This window comes from Delphinapterus leucas, chromosome 19, assembly GCF_059928025.1.
Source record: "Delphinapterus leucas isolate spDelLeu-1000000601 "Yukka" chromosome 19, BTC_Dleu_Yukka2, whole genome shotgun sequence".
Taxonomy (NCBI): domain Eukaryota; kingdom Metazoa; phylum Chordata; class Mammalia; order Artiodactyla; family Monodontidae; genus Delphinapterus; species Delphinapterus leucas.
This window is the reverse complement of record NC_143147.1, coordinates 8035667-8054522: the sequence shown is the minus strand read 5'-3', so window position 1 is coordinate 8054522 and position 18856 is coordinate 8035667. Positions and strand designations below refer to the sequence as shown.

The window sequence follows — 18856 nt, the reverse complement described above, 5'->3', positions numbered from 1 at the left end:
CGCTACATAAGGGAAGGCGTAAAGGCAGGAATGTCATGACGGACTGAGAAAGAGTGCAGGACCAGAGGAGTCAACAGACTGGAGAGCCCAAGCAGCTGAGGGATCCTCTTAAGTAGACGTGGCTGTGGGAAGCGTTGGAGTTGTGGCCAACTGAGGACTGGAGCTGGAACAGTTACGTAATGACAAAGCCCCAAGCATGACCACGGGAGAGTGCCTGCAGAGAGCAGAGGTTACTGGGCTGAGGACCGGGGCACTGGACGGCTCATCCAGGCAGATACTGCGTCCAGCCGGGACGCTGCTAGGGTCTGGGGGGCGAGAACACTATAGTGAAGATGCCAGAGTTTTAGGCAAAGGAGGAGGAAATGGAGATATACAAGCATGTATCACGTGTACAGATGCCAGAAGCTGAAAAGGATAGGAAGTAGTGTCACTGACAGAATTAGGAACCCAAAATGTCAAGATGAGTCAAAAAATAAGAAAATAAAGATTGATGGGTACCAAAGTAGGATCTGCATTTGGGTCCAAGATGATAACCACGGTAGGGCAGAATGTGGACGCTAGGGCTGCTCAGGGGCACACTGGCAACCAGCTCCACAGACACAGTGTGGTACAGCCACCAAACACCTAATGCTTCACCAGAAGTCCATCAGGTAGAATGAGGTACAGTGGACATAGTTCTGCTCTAAAGGGAGCTAAGAGCACTGCCTTCAGGTTTGTATGAATTCCAAAGTGGAGACTCAAAATCACATTCCATGGGAAATGTCTGAAGGAATTTCAGATGGTTACCATGGAGAAGAGAGCATGAGAGATGCCTTCAGATATCTGCAGGCTGTTAACTCAGAAAGGGATTTAGATTCCTCCAAGCACAAGAACCAGAATAAGTGGGTGAAAATTACGGGTACGTTTCAGCTCAAAATAAGGAAGGTGTCCTGGGACTTACCTGGCGGCCCAGTGGTTAAGAAACCACCTGCCAATGCAGGAGACATGGGTTCAAAGCCCTGGTCTGGGAAGATCCCACATGCTGTGGAGCAACTAAGCCCGTGCGCCACAACTACTGAGCCCACACTCTAGAGCCCATAAGCTGCAACTACTGAGCCCGCGAGCCACAACTACTGAAGCCTGCGCACCTAGAGCCCATGCTCCACAACAAGAGAAGCCACTGCAATGAGAAGCCCATGCACTGCAACAAAGAGTAGCCCCAGCTCACCACAACTAGAAAACGCCCACGCACAGTAACAAAGACCCAACACAGCCAAAAATAAATAATTAATTAATTAAAAAAAAAAAAAGGAAGGTGTCCTGAGAATTAAAGCTGCCTTCAGAGGTAGCAAGATCCTCACCCACTGAGGTTTTGAAAGTGTAAGTTGGACAACCTGGCAAGGATGTTTTGGAGGAATCCTGATGTAAGATGAGTGATTACATCAAATAGCCTTTTAGATCTCTTTAATTCTAAGATCCTACCAAATTTAGAAAGATTTGCCATTATTTCTTCAAGTTTTTTTCCTGTCCCTCTCCTCTCTGTTTTGAGAACCCTAGTTACAGCCTTTTTAGGCCAATCACAGCTCACTGATGTTCCTATTTTTCCAGTCTTTTTTCTCACCGCATTTCACTTAGGATATGTATTATTGCTCTATCTTCAAGTTCACTAATCTTTTCTTCTACACTATTTCTAATCTGCTGTTACTCTCATCCAATATATTTTCATTTCAGACATTTTCTTTCAGCTCTATAAGTTCAATTTGTTGTTTTTTAAAAAATCTTTGATGTCTTACTTTAGCATGCTCACGTTTTCCTCTATCTTCTTGAAAATACAAAACATAGTTATTAAAACTTTTAACATCCCTGTGTACTAATTCTATCATATGTTTCATTTCTGGGTTGGTTTCAACGGATTGATGTTTCTGTGGATTTTGATTTCTTGCTCCTTTGTATACCTGGTAATTTTTAATTAGATGCAGGCATCGTGAATTTTAGCTTGTCGAATACTGCATGTTCTTGTAATAATTTAAGTACTCTTGAGCTCTAATACAGTTAAATTTCTTGGAAACAATTTGATCCTTTCAAAGTCTGCTTTTCAGCTTTGTTAGGTGGGACCAGAGCAGGCTTCATTCTAGGGCTAATTTTCCTTCTACTGAGGCAAGGTCCTTCTGAGAACTCCACCAGCCATCCCATGCATTACGAGGTTTTGTTCATTCCACGTGGTGGGAACACAAACTCTTCCCAACCCTTTATGAGCTTCAGGGATTGTTCTGCCTGCTCCTTTCAGGTGTTCCTTCCCGTCCCTCACCCCACTTCCCTGGCCTCAGGTGGGACCCTTACACGCACAATTGGCTCAGCGGTCAGCTGAAGACTTGAGGGAGAGCTTCCACAGATCTCCAAAGCGCTCTCTGGGTGCCCTCCAGGCGCTCTCCCTGCTCTGGGACTCTGCCTGGGAACTCGCCACAGAGCCTCCCCACTCCCAACTCCATTTCCCCAACCCAAGGAGATGGGGGGCTTTCCCGGGGCCCCTGTCTGCGCTTTGTCCTGGAAACTCCCTCACGGTAAGCTGGGGCAATCATGGGGTTCTCCTCGGGGATTTATCTGGGCTGCCTGTGGTCCAATGTCTGAACGCCATTTTTTAAAATACAGGTTTTGTCCCGTTTTTTAGTTGTTTAAGGCAGGAGCGTAAATCCAGTTCCTGTGCCTCCATCTAACCACCTCCCTAGCCCTAAGATTTTACAAGAATATATTTAATCACTGGTCTAAAACCAGTGGGGTTGGGTGAAACTAGAAGAGCACACTTAAAAGTAATGAAACCGAATTTCTCCATAAGCATAATCTGAGGCAACTGGTGCAAATTACTGAAGCTTTTTCATAAGGATTTGGTTTATTCAAGACACTTCATGGCATCTAACTAATTATGCAGATAGCTTGTGGGAAGCAGCCGCATGGCACAGGGCACAGGGATATCGGCTCGGTGCTTTGTGACCGCCTGGAGGGGTGGGATAGGGAGGGTGGGAGGGAGGGAGACGCAAGAGGGAGGAGATATGGGAACATATGTATATGTGTAACTGATTCACTTTGTTATAAAGCAGGAACTAACACACCATGGTAAAGCAATTATACCCCAATAAAGATGTTAAAAATAAATAATTACGCAAACACATCATTACAGAAAATGCAGTAAAATCCAACGTAAGATCGGGTCAGTGGTTTACGCAGACACTGCCCAGATGATTCAGGCGTGCTGGCTGCCAGCGTGCCCTGGACGGGGAGGTGCCTTTCTGGGGATGAGGTTTTTTCCATGTTATTTTTCTGGGTATCTCTGGGCAAAAACACACTGAGCACAAGAGAAAGCCCACTTGCGTTTGATAAACGAACTGGGTATTGGAGGGGTGGAGGGGGTTTCCACGGGCTTCCTTCATTCAAACCTGTTCCGATTCACTCCCAGCTGCACTACAGATTTTCCTATGGAGTAAAATGCTACTCACCTGTCAGAGTCAGAAAAGTATAGTGAAGAAAGAAAGCATAAAACTAAAAATGTTCTCCTAGAAGATGGTACATACTTGTCACTGGTGAATGCACAGGCTACCACATCCTTTAAAGCAGCAAGTAAGATACCGGTTACAAGTGCACAAACACCTGGAAAATACAGAGAAACAACAGGAAATGAAAACGCTCCCGAGTGATAAATCCTTGTACTGACTTGTCATGAGATAGTTGTGTCAATGATTTAAGAAATGTAATAATTTAAAGTGTTTCTTCTTACTGTCTAGGAAAAGAGCACCTAAGGTCAGATGATTCTAACTTCTTTTTCTAAGGGAGACTCATAGAAAAGATGTTCAATAAGAATGACAACATCATCAGAATCTTCTCTAACTGCTCAGATTCCAGAACATTCAAACTGCCTAAGGGTCAGTGATCCAGGAACCTGGAGAGCTGGGCACACAGATTCTGGTCAGAAATAAGCCTGCATGGGCTTCCCTGGTGGCGCAGTGGTTGAGAGTCCGCCTGCCGATGCAGGGGACACGGGTTCGTGCCCCGGTCCGGGAAGATCCCACGTGCCGCGGAGCAGGTGGGCCCGTGAGCCATGGCCGCTGAGCCTGCGCGTCCGGAGCCTGTGCTCCGCAGCGGGAGAGGCCACAACGGTGAGAGGCCCGCCTACCGCAAAAAGAAAGAAAGAAGCCTGCACGTGACAACAACTGCCTTTGAAATGATTCCTGTTAGTACCAAGTGGAACAGTATTTAGCTGGTGCCTAATAACAGAAAGTCATATTTAGGCGCTTCATTTAACTGAGTAAACAGGAGGCAGCATAAAGAAGAAAGATTGCAGCTGCGTTTACACACGTAAGTCAATTCCCAGAGAAACTACGATATATATTTCTCAACTTTGATACCGCTGCGGCCAGCGAGCAGCAGTGCCACACTCACCTGCACACAGGAGGGCGGTGGTACAGGAGTGTCGTGCCTGCTGGGCATCCCCTGCCCCCAGGGCGCTGCCCACCCGGACGCTGGCTGCCACGCCAAGGCCTAGAGGCACCTAGAAATGAATGATCACAAAGTCACGAGGAGGAGTCAGAGGGTCTGAAAATCAGAGTATCAGTGCACTGGAGTCTACCTGCGCGGAAACCCAGGACAGAGTCAGAGCCCCGGGTTCTAGACCCGGTTCCAGTACGTCCTTGCCGTGTGACTGGGCAACAAGTGGCTTGGCCTCGCCCACTGTTACAGATGTGTAACAGCCGCCCTGACCACTGCCCCCATCAGAGGCATCAGAGTAGAACCTCCTAAAGATGCTGGATTTGAGGGCAAAGCACCTCCCTTATTAGCTAAACATATACTATCAAGAGTCAATTCAACTTTGCTACATTCTACAAGATTTAATGAACTTTAAATATATAAATCATTCTTAAAAATGAAATGAATCATGTGAAAAAAGCACTTAGAACAAAGCCTGGCACACTGTAGGAATTCCAAAAGCTGATGAAATCTGACTCCACCATACGTTATGTGTCCAACATTCCTATGTCTAATTACCCATTAAATCGAACTATGGCCCTTCATAGTAGATGCCCAAACTTTATTTAATTACTGGTTATGGAAATCTGAAGCTATGCACTTGCTTGCTTCTTAAATAGACCATTATTCAACTTGCAGGGTCATGTCCGTTGTTCTCCTGTGATGACAGTGCTGCCCTCGGGGGCTGTTTTTGAAACACGAGTTGTGTAGTAACCTGATTTTAGTTCTCAGGTCTGCTTTTAATAATTTATACGTCAGCTTTAACTTCTATTCCTACTAGAAGCAGCCTCCTCCTGAGAGCCGTCTACTTTGTTGCTGTTTGAGAACCAGCCTAAGTGAAGTTGATAAAAAATATGTATTAAAAATTGTTAAGTTTAAGAACTTGAAAAGCAATGGACCTGACTATATAAAAATTTACAAGACTTGTGGGCTCAAAGTATACATATTGGCTTCACCTCCAGATGAATGGCCAGCTCACATGCTTAACCCCCTTCCTTCCCCAAATGCCACTAAAATGTCAGTAAAGATGCTTAACAGAGAAGACACTCATTAACAACTCTGAGACTAAGTGAGCTGATGAGCTTCTGGAAGAGGAAAAGGACAACAGGAAGCCAAAGTCCAGATGAGAAAGAGGAAAAGGCTACATCCCACTCGTTCTTCCCACAGGGGCCCCAGGAGGCAATGATAAGCAGTCCTTGGACTCGTGACAGGGTCACAGACAGCACAGCCAGACCCCACTGCTGACCACCCCTCCCTCTCAGACTCACTGCACAGCGACTGGTGGTGTGAGTGCCTCAGAGCCAAGCCCTTCTCGTCTTGGGGGATGGGAGGCGGGGTGGGGCAGTGGGGGAGGTCAGGACTGCTGCTCCCTGCTCCCCCCGCATAAATCCTTAAGTGAAGATGTCATGTGACAGATCCCACCTCTGTACTGATCCTTCCCACGCAGGGGACAGGTCTGCTGGAGAAAAATCCACAAACAACAGGTCAGGAAAGCCATGTCAGCCATTTAGTTAATAAATCAATGCATTTTCCTTTTCTTGCCTAATTGCACAAGCTCGAATCTCCAATAAAATGTTCATTATAATTGTTGAATATTAAGATTCGTGTCTTACTTCAGTTATCTGATGGTCTCTGTCTCTCATCAAATGTCTCTGAATATGGCATCCCCGCCAGTCTCTATCCTCTCCCTGTGGAATTCCTACTAGATAGAAGATATATAATGGGTCTACATCTTTCACATGTTCCAGTTCTACTTTTTCTCACTTGTATTTACTGTGGCAAAATACACGCAATGTGAAATTTACCGTGTTAGCCATTTCTTCCCTTCTTATTCCGGTAATTACTATGTGGTGTATTTTTTTTAACCATTAATAACCATTTTAAAGTACGCACTTCAGTGGTATTAAAATACTTTCGTAATGCTGTGCAACCATCACCACCATCATCTCCAGAACTCTTTTCATCTCCTAAAGCTGAAACCCTGTGCCCATTAAACAATAAATCCTCACTCCCCCTTCCACCAGATGCTGGCAACCACCCTTCTACTCTGTCTCTGTTGACTAGTCTAAGCACCACATGAGTGGACTTGTACAGTATTTGTCTTTTTATGTATGGCTTATTTCATTTAGCATAATGTCCTCAAGGTTCATCCACACTGTTCCATGTGTCAGAATCTCCTTTTTTTAAAATAATGATAACCCCATTGTATGTATATATCACATTTTGTTTAACCATTCATCTGTGGAAGGACATTGAGGCTGCTTCCACCTTTTGACTCTTGTGAATAAGGCTGCTGTGAACCTGAGTGTGAAAATATCTCTTTGAGATCCTCCTTTCAACTCTTTTGGGTATACATCCAAAAGTGGAATTGCTGGGTCATATGGTGATTCTATTTTTAATTTTTTAGGAACTACCATTTTTCTATTTTCCCATGGCAGCTGCATCATTTTACATTCCAACCAACACTGCATAAGGGTTCCAATATTTCTACACCCTCACCAACACTTATTTTCTGTTTTCTTTTTTTTCTTTTTTCTCGAGAGTAGCCATTCTAATGGGTGTGAGGAGGTATCTCACTGTAGTTTTGATTTGCATTTCCTAATGATCGGTGATACTGAGCCTCTTTTCATGTGCTTATTGGCCATTTGTATATCTTCCTTGGAGATAATACCCATTCAAGTCCTTTGCTCATTTTAACAACAGGATGTTTTGGTTTTTGTTACTGAGTTTTAAGAGTTTTAGTAATCTTTATCACATAGGTGATTTGCAAATATTTTCTCCCATTCTGTGGGTTGCCTTTTTACTCTGTTGATACTGTCTTTTGATGCACAAAATTATAAAATTTTTATAAAGTCCAATTCTCTATTTTTTCTTTTGTTGCCTGTGCCTTTGCTGTCATATCCAAGAAGTCATTGCCAAATTCAATGTTGTGAAGCTTTTGCCTTATGTATATACTTCTAAGAGTTTTGTTTTAAGTCTTAGATCCACTTTGAGTTGATGTTTGCACGTGGTGTTAGGTAAGGTCCAACTTCATTCTTTTGCATGTGGATATCCAGTTTTCCCAGGAACATTTGTTTTTGTCAACAATCACTTGACAATATACGTGAGGGTTTACTTCTGGGCTCTCTATTCTGTTTCATTGGTCTGCATATCTAATTCCATCTATTTATATGCCTTTGTTTTATTATGGGAATTTCCACAGATCCATCTTCAAGTTCATTATTTGATTTTTCAGTTTTAACTAATCTATGAAGTATTAAATTTCTGTGGCTATATTTTCAATTTTTTAAAATCCTACTTGGTTCTTTTCCAAATATTGCTCTTTGAGTTTCAATTTCTTCTTTTATGTTGAATGATTTTGAACATACGACTTTTCTACTCTCTGATTATTATACCATCATCTCAAACTCCAAACTCTAACTTTCCTGTTTACTGTATCTGTTAACTCTTGCTCTCGGTGGATTATTTCTCTGTATTTTATCATTTTTATTTTAAGTTCACCACTAAGGGGACTTGTTTTTTTTCCATAAAAATAATGAACACTTATTGCTTCACAGTCTCTAACAAAGGGAAGCCTGTGACAAGAAACATAAACTAGAATGGTGGTTGCCAGAGGCTGAGGGCAGGAGGAATGGGAATTATTCAATGGGCAGAGTTTCAGTTTTGCAGGAGGAAAAAGTTCTGGAGATTGGTTGTACAACCATCAAAATATGCTTAACACTACTGAATTGGGCAGTTAAAATGGTAGTTAAGATGGTAGACTTTACGTTATGTGTATTTTACCACAATTAAAAATAAAAATTAATTTAAAAATGAAGCCTGTGATAGAACACGTAGAAAAACAGAAGATATGAAGATAAGGTAGAATTGGTAGATAGCTTCGGTTTACTGCAAACCTATAAACAAGCTCCATGGGACTTCCCTGGTGGCCCAGTGGTTAAGAATCCACCTTCCGATGCAGGGGACTTGGGTTTGATCCCTGGTTGGGAACTAAGATCCCAAATGGTGCAGGGCAACTAAGCCTGCTTGCTGCAACTACAGAGCCCACATGCTCTGGAGCCTGCATGCCACAACTAGAGAGCCCGCGTGCTGCAACTACTGAGCCCGCACGCTCTAGAGTCTGCACACCACAACTAGAGAGAAGCCCACGTGCCACAATGAAGAGCCCACATGCTGCAATTAAGACCCGACACAGCCAAATAAATAAATAAATAAAAATATTAAAAACAAACAAACAGGGCTTCCCTGGTGGCGCAGTGGTTGAGAGTCCGCCTGCCGATGTAGGGGACACGGGTTCGTGCCCCGGTCTGGGAAGATCCCACATGCCGCGGAGCAGCTGGGCCCGTGAGCCATGGGCGCTGAGCCTGCGTGTCCGGAGCCTGTGCTCCGCAACGGGAGAGGCCACAACAGTGAGAGGCCTGCGTACTGCAAAAGAACAAACAAACAAAAAAACAAACAAACAAAAAAAACAAACTCCAGGGCCACCATTTAAAAACGGAAGCAAGGACTTCCCTGGTGGCACAGTGGTTAAGAATCCCGAGCCCTGGTCTGGGAAGATCCCACATGCCATGGAGCAACTAACCCCGTGCGCCACAACTACTGAAGCCGGCGCACCTACAGCCCATGCTCCGCAACAAGAGAAGCCACTGCAATGAGAAGCCCACACACCAAAACGAAGACCCAATGCAGCAAAGATAAATAAATTAATTACTTTAAAAAAAAACAGAAGCAAAACCAAATCGTGCCTTGATGGAATCCTTCCCCCATCAACAGCCAATCCTCTAGACAGAACTGACTCGCAGCAGCCTCTGCTTCCTCACCCCGAGAAGGTCGGTGCCCACATCTGCCTCCTGCTTTTCATCACTCCAGAACGTCTCCGATGACCCTAAATCCAAGGGACCCTTCCCACCCTCTTCCCCGGCTTCTTCCACGACCTGTTCTTGGGGTCGCCCCCCTTCCACACCTGCCTGGGCCTGGCTCTTGGTGGGGGTCTCCTTCTGCTGCTGACTCCTGTGTCTTGGGGTTTGCCCTTAGACACCCTCCCGGCTCACTCCTACACGACCACATCAATCCCCCACTAAGTCCTTCTTTCACTTTTAAGACTAAAAAACCATATGTAAACAGAAACAAAAATGGCCCCTCATCCTACTGCCCAGATGGCATCTGTTTTTCAAAAACAAGGAACAAAGGGCCTATATGTGCAGAACTGGAATATTCAGAAAGCCTCAGAAGGTAAAAGGCATGACGCCACGCAGTTGTTCAAGCCCGAAACCCTGGAGGCATTTGTGATTCTTCCCGTGCGTTGCCAAGCCTCCCACATCCAAACCCTGGTCCTGTCACTTCCGCTCTGCCCAACGGCATCACTAAGTCAGCCTCTCTGCCCCTTCTCCACCACCAGCCGCCTTCCACTTGCTCCCCTCGACGATTCCAACGGCCTCCTTCCCGCCTCCCATCCCACATCTGTCCTCCAAGCCAGCTTCTACACAGCGGCAAGAAGCTTCTCTCCTTGCTAACCCCTCAGCTGGGCTCCTATCAGGTCCCTGAACATGCAAGGGCTCTCCTGCATCCCTGCATCTCAGGGCCTGTGTGGTCAGCCCTGACTGTGGGCTTCCCGGGCTGGCACCTTCTCACCCTTCAAGTCTCCGCTTACGCAGCAACTCAGGAGGACCGTTCCTCAACACCTATCTAAAAAGGTGTCTGTCTCTGTTTTCATACAGCTTAGACTTTTTTTTGTTGTTTGCTTCTTCTATGGTGCATATTATATGTCTATATCATGCTCTTATTCATCTATTTGCTTGCTCATCTCCACGCCAGCCCACCAGCCACGAGAGACAGGGACTGTCTGCACCTTATGCCCCACCGCATCCCAGCACCAAGTTATTTGCAGTAAACTCCATTATTTCCAATAAACATGCCAGGCATTGTGCTAAGTATTTTATATAAGCTTTGTCTGAATTTGCACCTGCCAAGTAGGTATTATTTTTTCCCACTGTGTATACGGGGAAAGTTAAGCTCAGAAAGGTTACATAACGAGCCCAGCATCACACAGCTGGGAAGCAGCATGGCCAGGACCCACACCCAGCGGTGTGTCTGGCTCCAAAATCCACACTTGCTTCTCCAGCTGCGCTCCCGCCTCGTACCGTCTAACTCTCCGAGTGGACAGCATGGCATCGCCTTACCATGTAGGCCGCAGAAGCCAGTACATAAATGACGACCTGGGCTCCAAGCTCTGTCACGATCATCAATCCTGAAATGTTCAAAAAGTGGAGTAAAGTGAACATTTTCCTTATGAAACTAGAACCTAATGTAATTTCAGAGGAGCCAAGATTGCCCCCAGAAGCATAATCCAATGGCAGAATTCAGTGTCTGTGCCAAGGAGAACCCCAATTCAGGAAGCATCCAAGAACTGCAGCAGCTAAGATGGGATACAGGCTCATTCCAGAAGCCCCCACTTCACCAGGGAACAAAACACGGGGCTTAAGTAGAAAACCAGGCGGTGCCCGGGGGTGCAGGTCATCCTTCAGGGAGACGGGGGACCACAGTATGGAGGGAAGGACAGAGGGCAGTGGAACTCCATGAGAAGTGATGGCACTATTAACGCATTCCAGTGTCCACAGAAACTTTCAGATCAAGTATTATTGCCCTCTGTCTCTGCTGTTTCCTCTGTTCCTTCATTAGCAGTGGATGGCTAAGGTGAATGCCCGTGACCAAAATTGTTCTAGGTCGGAAAGAAACAGAGCGAGGCTAAAACACAGCAAAATCCGTCACTCTGTAAATGCCCGAGGATCTCGGCACAATGCCTAGCAAAAGTCGGCTGAGCCACACAGTGGCCAGAGTCCTGAGACCTAGACTCGGGCTTTGTTCTGCTCCGTGACCTTGGCAGGCCGCTCCGTGACCTTAGCAATCGTCCCTTTCAAAGCTACAAAATGAAAGGCAGTGGGGGTAGCACAAGGCCTCACCCAACCTGAAGAGTGTGCCTATGGTTGGATGGGCAGTGAGACCTGTACTGAAATCTTCCACGAGGGCCTGATAAAACCAAGAGGAAGGAGAAGCAAACTTGGGTCTCCTGAAAAGCTCTGTAGACATGATTAACCAGGCTGCTGACAGGTTTCTACTGAAGTGCTGACCAACCTGCAAGGAAGGTTCAGACTTCAAAGGTCCACCATTCAATGCACACCGTGAACATGCTGGGGATGGCCAGCTGGATGAAGGAGCCCCACTCCTGGGGATGGCCAGCTGGATGAAGGAGCCCCACTCCTGGGGATGGCCAGCTGGATGAAGGAGCCCCACTCCTGGGGATGGCCAGCTGGATGAAGGAGCCCCACTCCTGGGGATGGCCAGCTGGATGAAGGAGCCCCACTCCTGGGGATGGCCAGCTGGATGAAGGAGCCCCACTCCTGGGGATGGCCAGCTGGATGAAGGAGCCCCACTCCTGGAGACAGCCCTGGTCCAACCTGGAGGACAGGAAAGGACACAGCGTTTACTTTTCCACAGTCTGACACCAACAATTCTATCTCACACGCGTGCCTCCACCAAAAGCTCAGAGACTGGGAGGAACCGGTGTTCACCAGAAAAACAATATATTTTAAAGAGGTCAACAAGCCCAGAGTTTGAGATGGTGGGAACAGGGCTGACAAAATGTAGTGAAACTGAAGTCTGTATATGCCCTATGACCCACACGGTTCACTCCCGTTACACACAGCAGAGAAACTTGTGCAGAGTCCCATAAGAAAGCACATAGGTATCCCTGTGGCCAGTGTGCTTGTGGGATGATGGGGGCATCAAGGATACAATCACTGGAGAGCTAGAAAAGTAAAATATGATGGATGGACACTATAGGGGAAAGCGGAACACTGGGCGTACACATGGCAGAATGATTAGATGAACTCCACGGTGCTCACAAGCAACTGAAGTAAAACTGGATAAACTGAACTACATCAAAATTGAAAACGTCTGGGCGTTAAAGGACACAATCAACAGAGTGAAAGAGCAACACACGGGAGAAGATACTAGTAAATATTCCATCTGAAAAGGATACCTGGATATCATAACATCCAGAGTACAGAAAGAATTCCTACAGTTCAGCAGCAACAACAATTAAAAAGTGGGCAAAGGCTGGTGGCGCAGTGGTTAAGAATCCGCCTGCCAACACTGGGGTCATGGGTTCGAGCCCTGGTCTGGGAAGTTCCCACATGCCGCAGAGCAACTAAGCCCATATGTCATAACTACTGAGCCTGCTCTCTAGAGCCCATGAGCCACAACTGCTGAGCCCACGTGCCACAACTACTGAGCCTGTGCACTTAGAGCCCACGCTCCGCAACAAGAGAAACCACCACAATGAGAAGCCTGCGCACCACAACGAAGAGTAGCCCCCGCTGTCCGCAACTAGAGACAGCCCACGCACAGCAACCAAGACCCAACACAGCCAATAAATAAATAAATTAAAAAACAAACAAAAAAACAAAAGAAACAAAAAAAATGGGCAAAGGACTCAAGCAGACATTTCTCCAAAGAGGATACACAAATAGCCAACTGGCACGTTTTTAAAAAACGCTCAACATCGCTGATCACTAGGAAAATGCAAATCAAAAAAAAACACAATAAGATGTCATCTCACACCCATCAGGCGGCTGCTTTAAAACAACACACAAATAGAAAATAACAAGTGTTGGTGAGGATGTGGATAAACTGGAAGCCTTGTGCACTATTGGCGGGAATGTAAAATGATGCAGCCGCTATGGGAAAACAGTATGGTGGTTCCTCAAAAAATTAAAAACAGAACTACCAGTATGGTCCAGCAAAATCATTTCTTAAAATATATATGTATAAAAGAATTGAAAGCAGGATCTCAAAGAGATATTTGTATACCCACGCTCATAGCAGTATTATTCACAATAGCCAAAAGGTAGAAGCAACCCAAATGTCCATTCACAGATGAATAAATAAGCAAAATGTGGTCTATACATACAATGGAATATTATCCAAACTTAATAAAGGAAGGAAATTCTGACACATGCTACAAAATGGATGAACCTCGAGGTCATTATGCTAGCACATAAGACAAAGGCACAAAAGACAAATACTGTATAATTTTACTTATGTGAGATATCAAGAGTAGTCAAACTTACAGAATCAGAAAGGAGGACAGTGGTTGCCAGGAGCTGGGGGAAGGGAGCATGGAGAATTGTTAAATGGATACTGACATATGGGGAGAAACTGACAATAATACAACAGTAGTAGTAACACCCCACTTACGTCAGTGGACAGAAAATCAATGTGGTCTTAAATGACACAATACACCCGTTGGACTTAACAGATATCTACAGGACATTGCAACCAAAAACAGCAGAGTTACACATTCTTTTCAAGTGCACAATGGACATTCTGCAGGATCGATCACATGCTGAGCCACAAAACAAGCCTCAACAAATGTAACAACAATTTGTAACAACACATGTAGGAGGACAGAAATTATATATCAAGCATTTGTTTCCAACCACAATAGTATGAAACTAGAAAACAACTTAGAAAGAAAAATGGGAAAAGAAGGAACACATGGAGACTGAAAAACATGCTACTAAAAAACCAATGGGTCAATTAAGAAATCAAAGAGGAAATCAGAAAATAACTTGATACAAATGAAAATGAAAACACAACACTGCAAAAATCTATGGTATACAGCACAAGCAGAGGGAAGTTTATAGCCATACAGGCGTTCCTCAAGACACAAGAAAAATCTCAAATAAACAACCTAACCTCCCACCTAAAAGAATCAGAAAAAGAAAAACAAAGCCCGCAGTCAGCAGAAGAAAGGAAGATCAGAGAGGAAATAAATGAAAGAGAGATTTAAAAAAAACACACAATAGAAAAGATCAATGAAACCCAGAGCTGGTTTTTTGAAAAGATAAACAAAACTGATAAACCTTTAGCCAGGCTCACCAAGAAGAAAAGAGAGAGGACCCAAATAAACAAAATAAGAAGATATTTGCAAACCATATATACAATAAGGGATTAATATCCAAAATATACAAAGAACTCATACAACTCAATATCAAAAAACAAACAATCCTGGGACTTCCCTGATTGGTGCAGTGGTTAAGAATCTGCCTGCCAACGCAGGTTCGAGCCCTGGTCCAGGAAGATCCCACATGCTGTGGAGCAACTAAGCCCGTGCGCCACAACTACTGAACCTGCACTCTGGAGCCCGCGAGCCACAACTACTGAGCCCGTGTGCCACAACTACTGAAGCCCGAGTGCCTAGAGCCCATGCTCTAAAACAAGAGAAGCCACTGCAATGAGAAGCCCGCGCACGGCAACGAAGAGGAGCCCCCGCTCGCCGAAACTAGAGAAAGCCTGTGCAGAGCAATGAAGACCCAATGCAGCCAAAAATAAATAATAAAAATTTTTTAATTAAAAAAAATCTGATTAATAAAAGGCAGAAGACTTGAATAGACATTTTTCCAAAGACATACAGATGGCCAACAGGCACATGAAAAGATGCTCAACATCACTAATCATCAAGAGAAATGCAGATTAAAACTGCAATGAGATATCACCTCACACAGCTCAGAATGGCCATCAAAAAAGACCACAGATAACAAATGTTGGCAAGGGTGTGGAGAAAAGGGAACCCTCTTGCACTGTTGGTGAAAATGTAAATTGGTGCAGCCACTATGCAGAACAGTATGGAGGTTCCTCAAAATTCTGAAAATAGAACTGCCATATATGATCCAGCAATCCCACTCCTGGGTATATATCCAAAAAATAAGCAAAAGACTAATTCAAAAGATATATGCACCCCAATGTTCAAAGCACTATTCACAATAGCCAAGACATGGAAACAACCTAAATGTCCATCAGCAGAAGAATGGATAAAGAAGATGTGGTACGTATGTACAATGGAATATTACTTGGCTATAAAAAATGAAATAATGCCATTGGCAGCAACATGGATGGACCTGGAGGGTATTATGCTTAATGAAATAAGTGAGACAGAGGAAGACAAATACTGTATGGTACCACTTATATTTCTAAAAAATAAAACAAACTAGTGAATATAATGAAACAAATAGACTCACAGATACAGAGAACAAACTAGGGGTTATCAGTAGGGAGAGAGAAGGGGAAGGGGCAAAATAAAGGTAGGGGATTAAGGGTACAAACTATTGTGTATAAAATAAATAAGCTACCAGGATATATTGTACAGCACAGGGAATATAGCCAATATTTTATAATAACTACAAATGGAGTATAATCTATAAAATTTTTCTCTCACTATACTGTACACCTGAAACTAATATCAAAAATTCACTATACCTAAATTTTAAAGAGTAATAAAAAGAATTTTACTTGTTCCTTTCCATCAAGACTGGAAAGGAGGGGCTTCCCTGGTGGCACAGTGGTTAAGAATCCGCCTGCCAATGCAGGGGAACACAGGTTTGATCCCTGGTCCGGGAAGATCCCACGTGCCGCGGAGCAACTAAGCCCATGCACCACAACTACTGAGCCTGCACTCTAGAGCCCGTGAGCCACAACTGCCGAGCCTGCATGCTGCAACTACTGAAGCCTGCGTGCCTAGAGCCCGTGCTCTGCAACAAGAGAAGCCACCGCAATGAGAAGCCTGCGCACTGCAACGAAGAGTAGCCCCCGCTCACCGCAACTAGAGAAAGCCTGCGCACAGGAACCAAAACCCAATGCAGCCAAAAATAAAATAAATAAAATAAAATTTTTAAAAAACCACAAAAAAGAATTCTTTAAAAAAAAAAAGACTGTAACAATTAAAATTCTCTCTTCACACATGGCACCATCCTATACCTACCCAAAGAATCCACAAGAAAGCTCCTAGAAAGAACAGATCACGTCAGCAAAGTGTCAGGTACAAGATCAACAGAAAGGGACAGAAAGTAGATTAGAGGTTACCCAGGGCTGGGCAGAGGGAAAATGGGAAGTTACTGCTTAATGGGTGGAGTTTCTATTTGGAGAGATAAAAATGTTTTAGAAATGGATGGTGGTGATGGTTGCATAACACTGTGAATGTACTTAAGGGCACTAAATTGTACATTTTAAAACGGTTAAAATGTCAAATTTTACATTACATATATTTTACCACAATTCAAAAAATAGAAAACAGGAACAGATCTATTGGGCTTCCCTGGTGGCGCAGTGGTTGAGAGTCCGCCTGCCGATGCAGGGGACGCAGGTTCCTGCCCCGGTCCGGGAAGATCCCACATGCCGCGGAGCGGCTGGGCCCGTGAGCCATGGCCGCTGAGCCCGCGCGTCCAGAGCCTGTGCTCCGCAACGGGAGAGGCCACAACCGTGAGAGGCCCGCGTACCAGAAAAAAAAAAAAAAAAAACCATCTATTTTACTAAATTTACAAATGGATGTTAGGATACTTAAGGGACTTTAGCTAAGTTGAAAGTGGTGCTGATTGTTTAAGAGTTCCATCTGTTCGTGTGATTTGATAAGACATTAATCAAACTTCACTTGAACAGAGCAGAGTGATTTGCAAGAAACAGCTAGGATTTTGTATTTGCAATTTTAACTCACTTAATATTAATCCTTACAAACCAGTAAGTTTCTATGAACAAAAGCTGCCTTCGTAGATGTAAAAAAAAAAAAAAAATCTCACGTTGAACCTGTAACTTTTATATTTTCAGTAACTTAAATATTTTATAGAATTTTTAAATTTCCCAAAAGATAAAAACAAAAAAAGTCTGAGGGAAAAAAAAATTCAGAGACCAGAATCACATCTTTCTGAACAATAAATAACATAAGAAATTAATGTCCTCATTACCTCCCCAGGTGTGGACGTGGATTTTTTTCCACCACACGTACAGGAAGAGAAGAGCAGACAGGGAGCACTGGGAAGTGGTGTTCGCCCAGGCAGATCCTCTGAAGGAGAAAAAGCTATTGTCACCCGTGAGTACATTCCTCCCAAATAATCAGCTTTCGCTCTCACAGTTATTAGATGAGCCCACAGCTCCTGGACTATCTTCTTTTTAAATACCAGATCCACTTATAATAGACTTGTTTTCTTTTCATCAAGATTGAATTTTTGTGGAAGAACCCAATGCTACTAGAAAAGCAAAAGGACATAAAGACTTATCACCCTTCCTTGTTCTGATAGCCTTAAATAAACCATCAAATAAATTCTTAAACATACTTAGTTCAAAGGCTATAGCAGGGATTTCCCTGGTGATCCAGTGGGTAAGACTCTGCGCTCCCAATGCAGGGGGCCCGGGTTCGATCCCTGGTCGGGGAACTAGATCCCACATGCATGCCACAACTGAGACCCAGCACAGCAAAAGACAGATAGATAGATGATAAATAAATAAATAAGGCTATGGCAGACAGCTACTGTGTTCAACAACTGGTCTAGGGTCATAGTAGTTTTATTTCCCAGGATTATAACAAATTTCTTTTGTCTTGGGAAATAACCTGAGAGCATCGTCAATGGATGACATTTTAGCCCCACAAATACAATGTGCCCTGTCCTGGCACAGAGACCAGGAACTCTGATTCTCTTCTATTTTTTCATTTCACTCTCCTGACCAGTTCTCACATTTTTTCATTTCTTAATCCATCCCTGTGTTTTTCTCCTCTCACCCACCTGTTCCCAAACTGCCCTCTGTATATCTGTTTAAAAAAACCTTCTAAAAAACAGTCTCTGAGCTTCACCTTCAGAGAAGCCTGCTGAGATGCTTATGTCGGTCAGTGTCACCACTTCTCAGACTTGGCCCCTGACTCTTCACTCCCCCACGGCCAAAGCCTCTTTCAGTTTTCTGGAAGGTGTTACAAATGTTTTTTCATTGATTGGTCTGTGTTCTAACTCTGCCTTCAATTAACGGTGTGTGTGTGTGTGTGTGTGTGTGTGTGCGTGCGTGTGTGTGTGCGTGCGTGTGTGTGCGCGTGCGTGTGTGTGTGCGTGCGTGTGTGTGCGCGTGCGTGTGTGTGCGTGTGTGTGTGTGTCTGCCTTCAATTAACGGTGTGTGTGTGTGTGCGCGTGCGTGTGTGTGCGTGTGTGTGTCTGTGTGTGTGTCTGCCTTCAATTAACGGTGTGTGTGTGTGTGCGTGCGTGTGTGTGCGCGTGCGTGTGCGTGTGCGTGTGTGTGTGTGTGTGTGTTTTTGAGGTACGCGGGCCTCTCACTGCTGTGGCCTCTCCCGCCGTGGAGCACAGGCTCCGGATGCACAGGCTCGGCGGCCATGGCTCACGGGCCCAGCCGCTCCGCGGCATGTGGGATCCTCCCGGACCGGGGCAGGAACCCGTGTCCCCTGCATCGGCAGGTGGACTCTCAACCACTGCGCCACCAGGGATGCCCATTGTATATATTTTTTACTGCAACCGACAGTAAGAATTAAATT

The 18856-nt window shown here is 44.7% G+C and overlaps 1 protein-coding gene and 1 long non-coding RNA gene across 2 annotated transcripts in view; one reads left to right on the top strand and one right to left on the bottom strand.

Annotated features, from left to right (window-relative positions):
- The window catches only part of LOC149744736 (uncharacterized), an 81921-nt gene extending 63559 nt beyond the window's left edge, over positions 1-18362 (top strand). The window contains exon 3 of the long non-coding RNA XR_016388832.1: positions 17297-18362. This is a non-coding gene — a long non-coding RNA (uncharacterized LOC149744736). The remainder of the gene's footprint in view (positions 1-17296) is intronic.
- The window catches only part of SLC47A1 (solute carrier family 47 member 1), a 50764-nt gene that overhangs the window by 17588 nt on the left and 14320 nt on the right, over positions 1-18856 (bottom strand). The window contains 6 exon segments of the mRNA XM_089900253.1: positions 3546-3621; positions 4411-4519; positions 10674-10741; positions 11626-11720; positions 14555-14573; positions 17289-17386. Coding sequence (XP_089756379.1) covers positions 3546-3621; positions 4411-4519; positions 10674-10741; positions 11626-11720; positions 14555-14573; positions 17289-17386 — 465 coding nt within the window.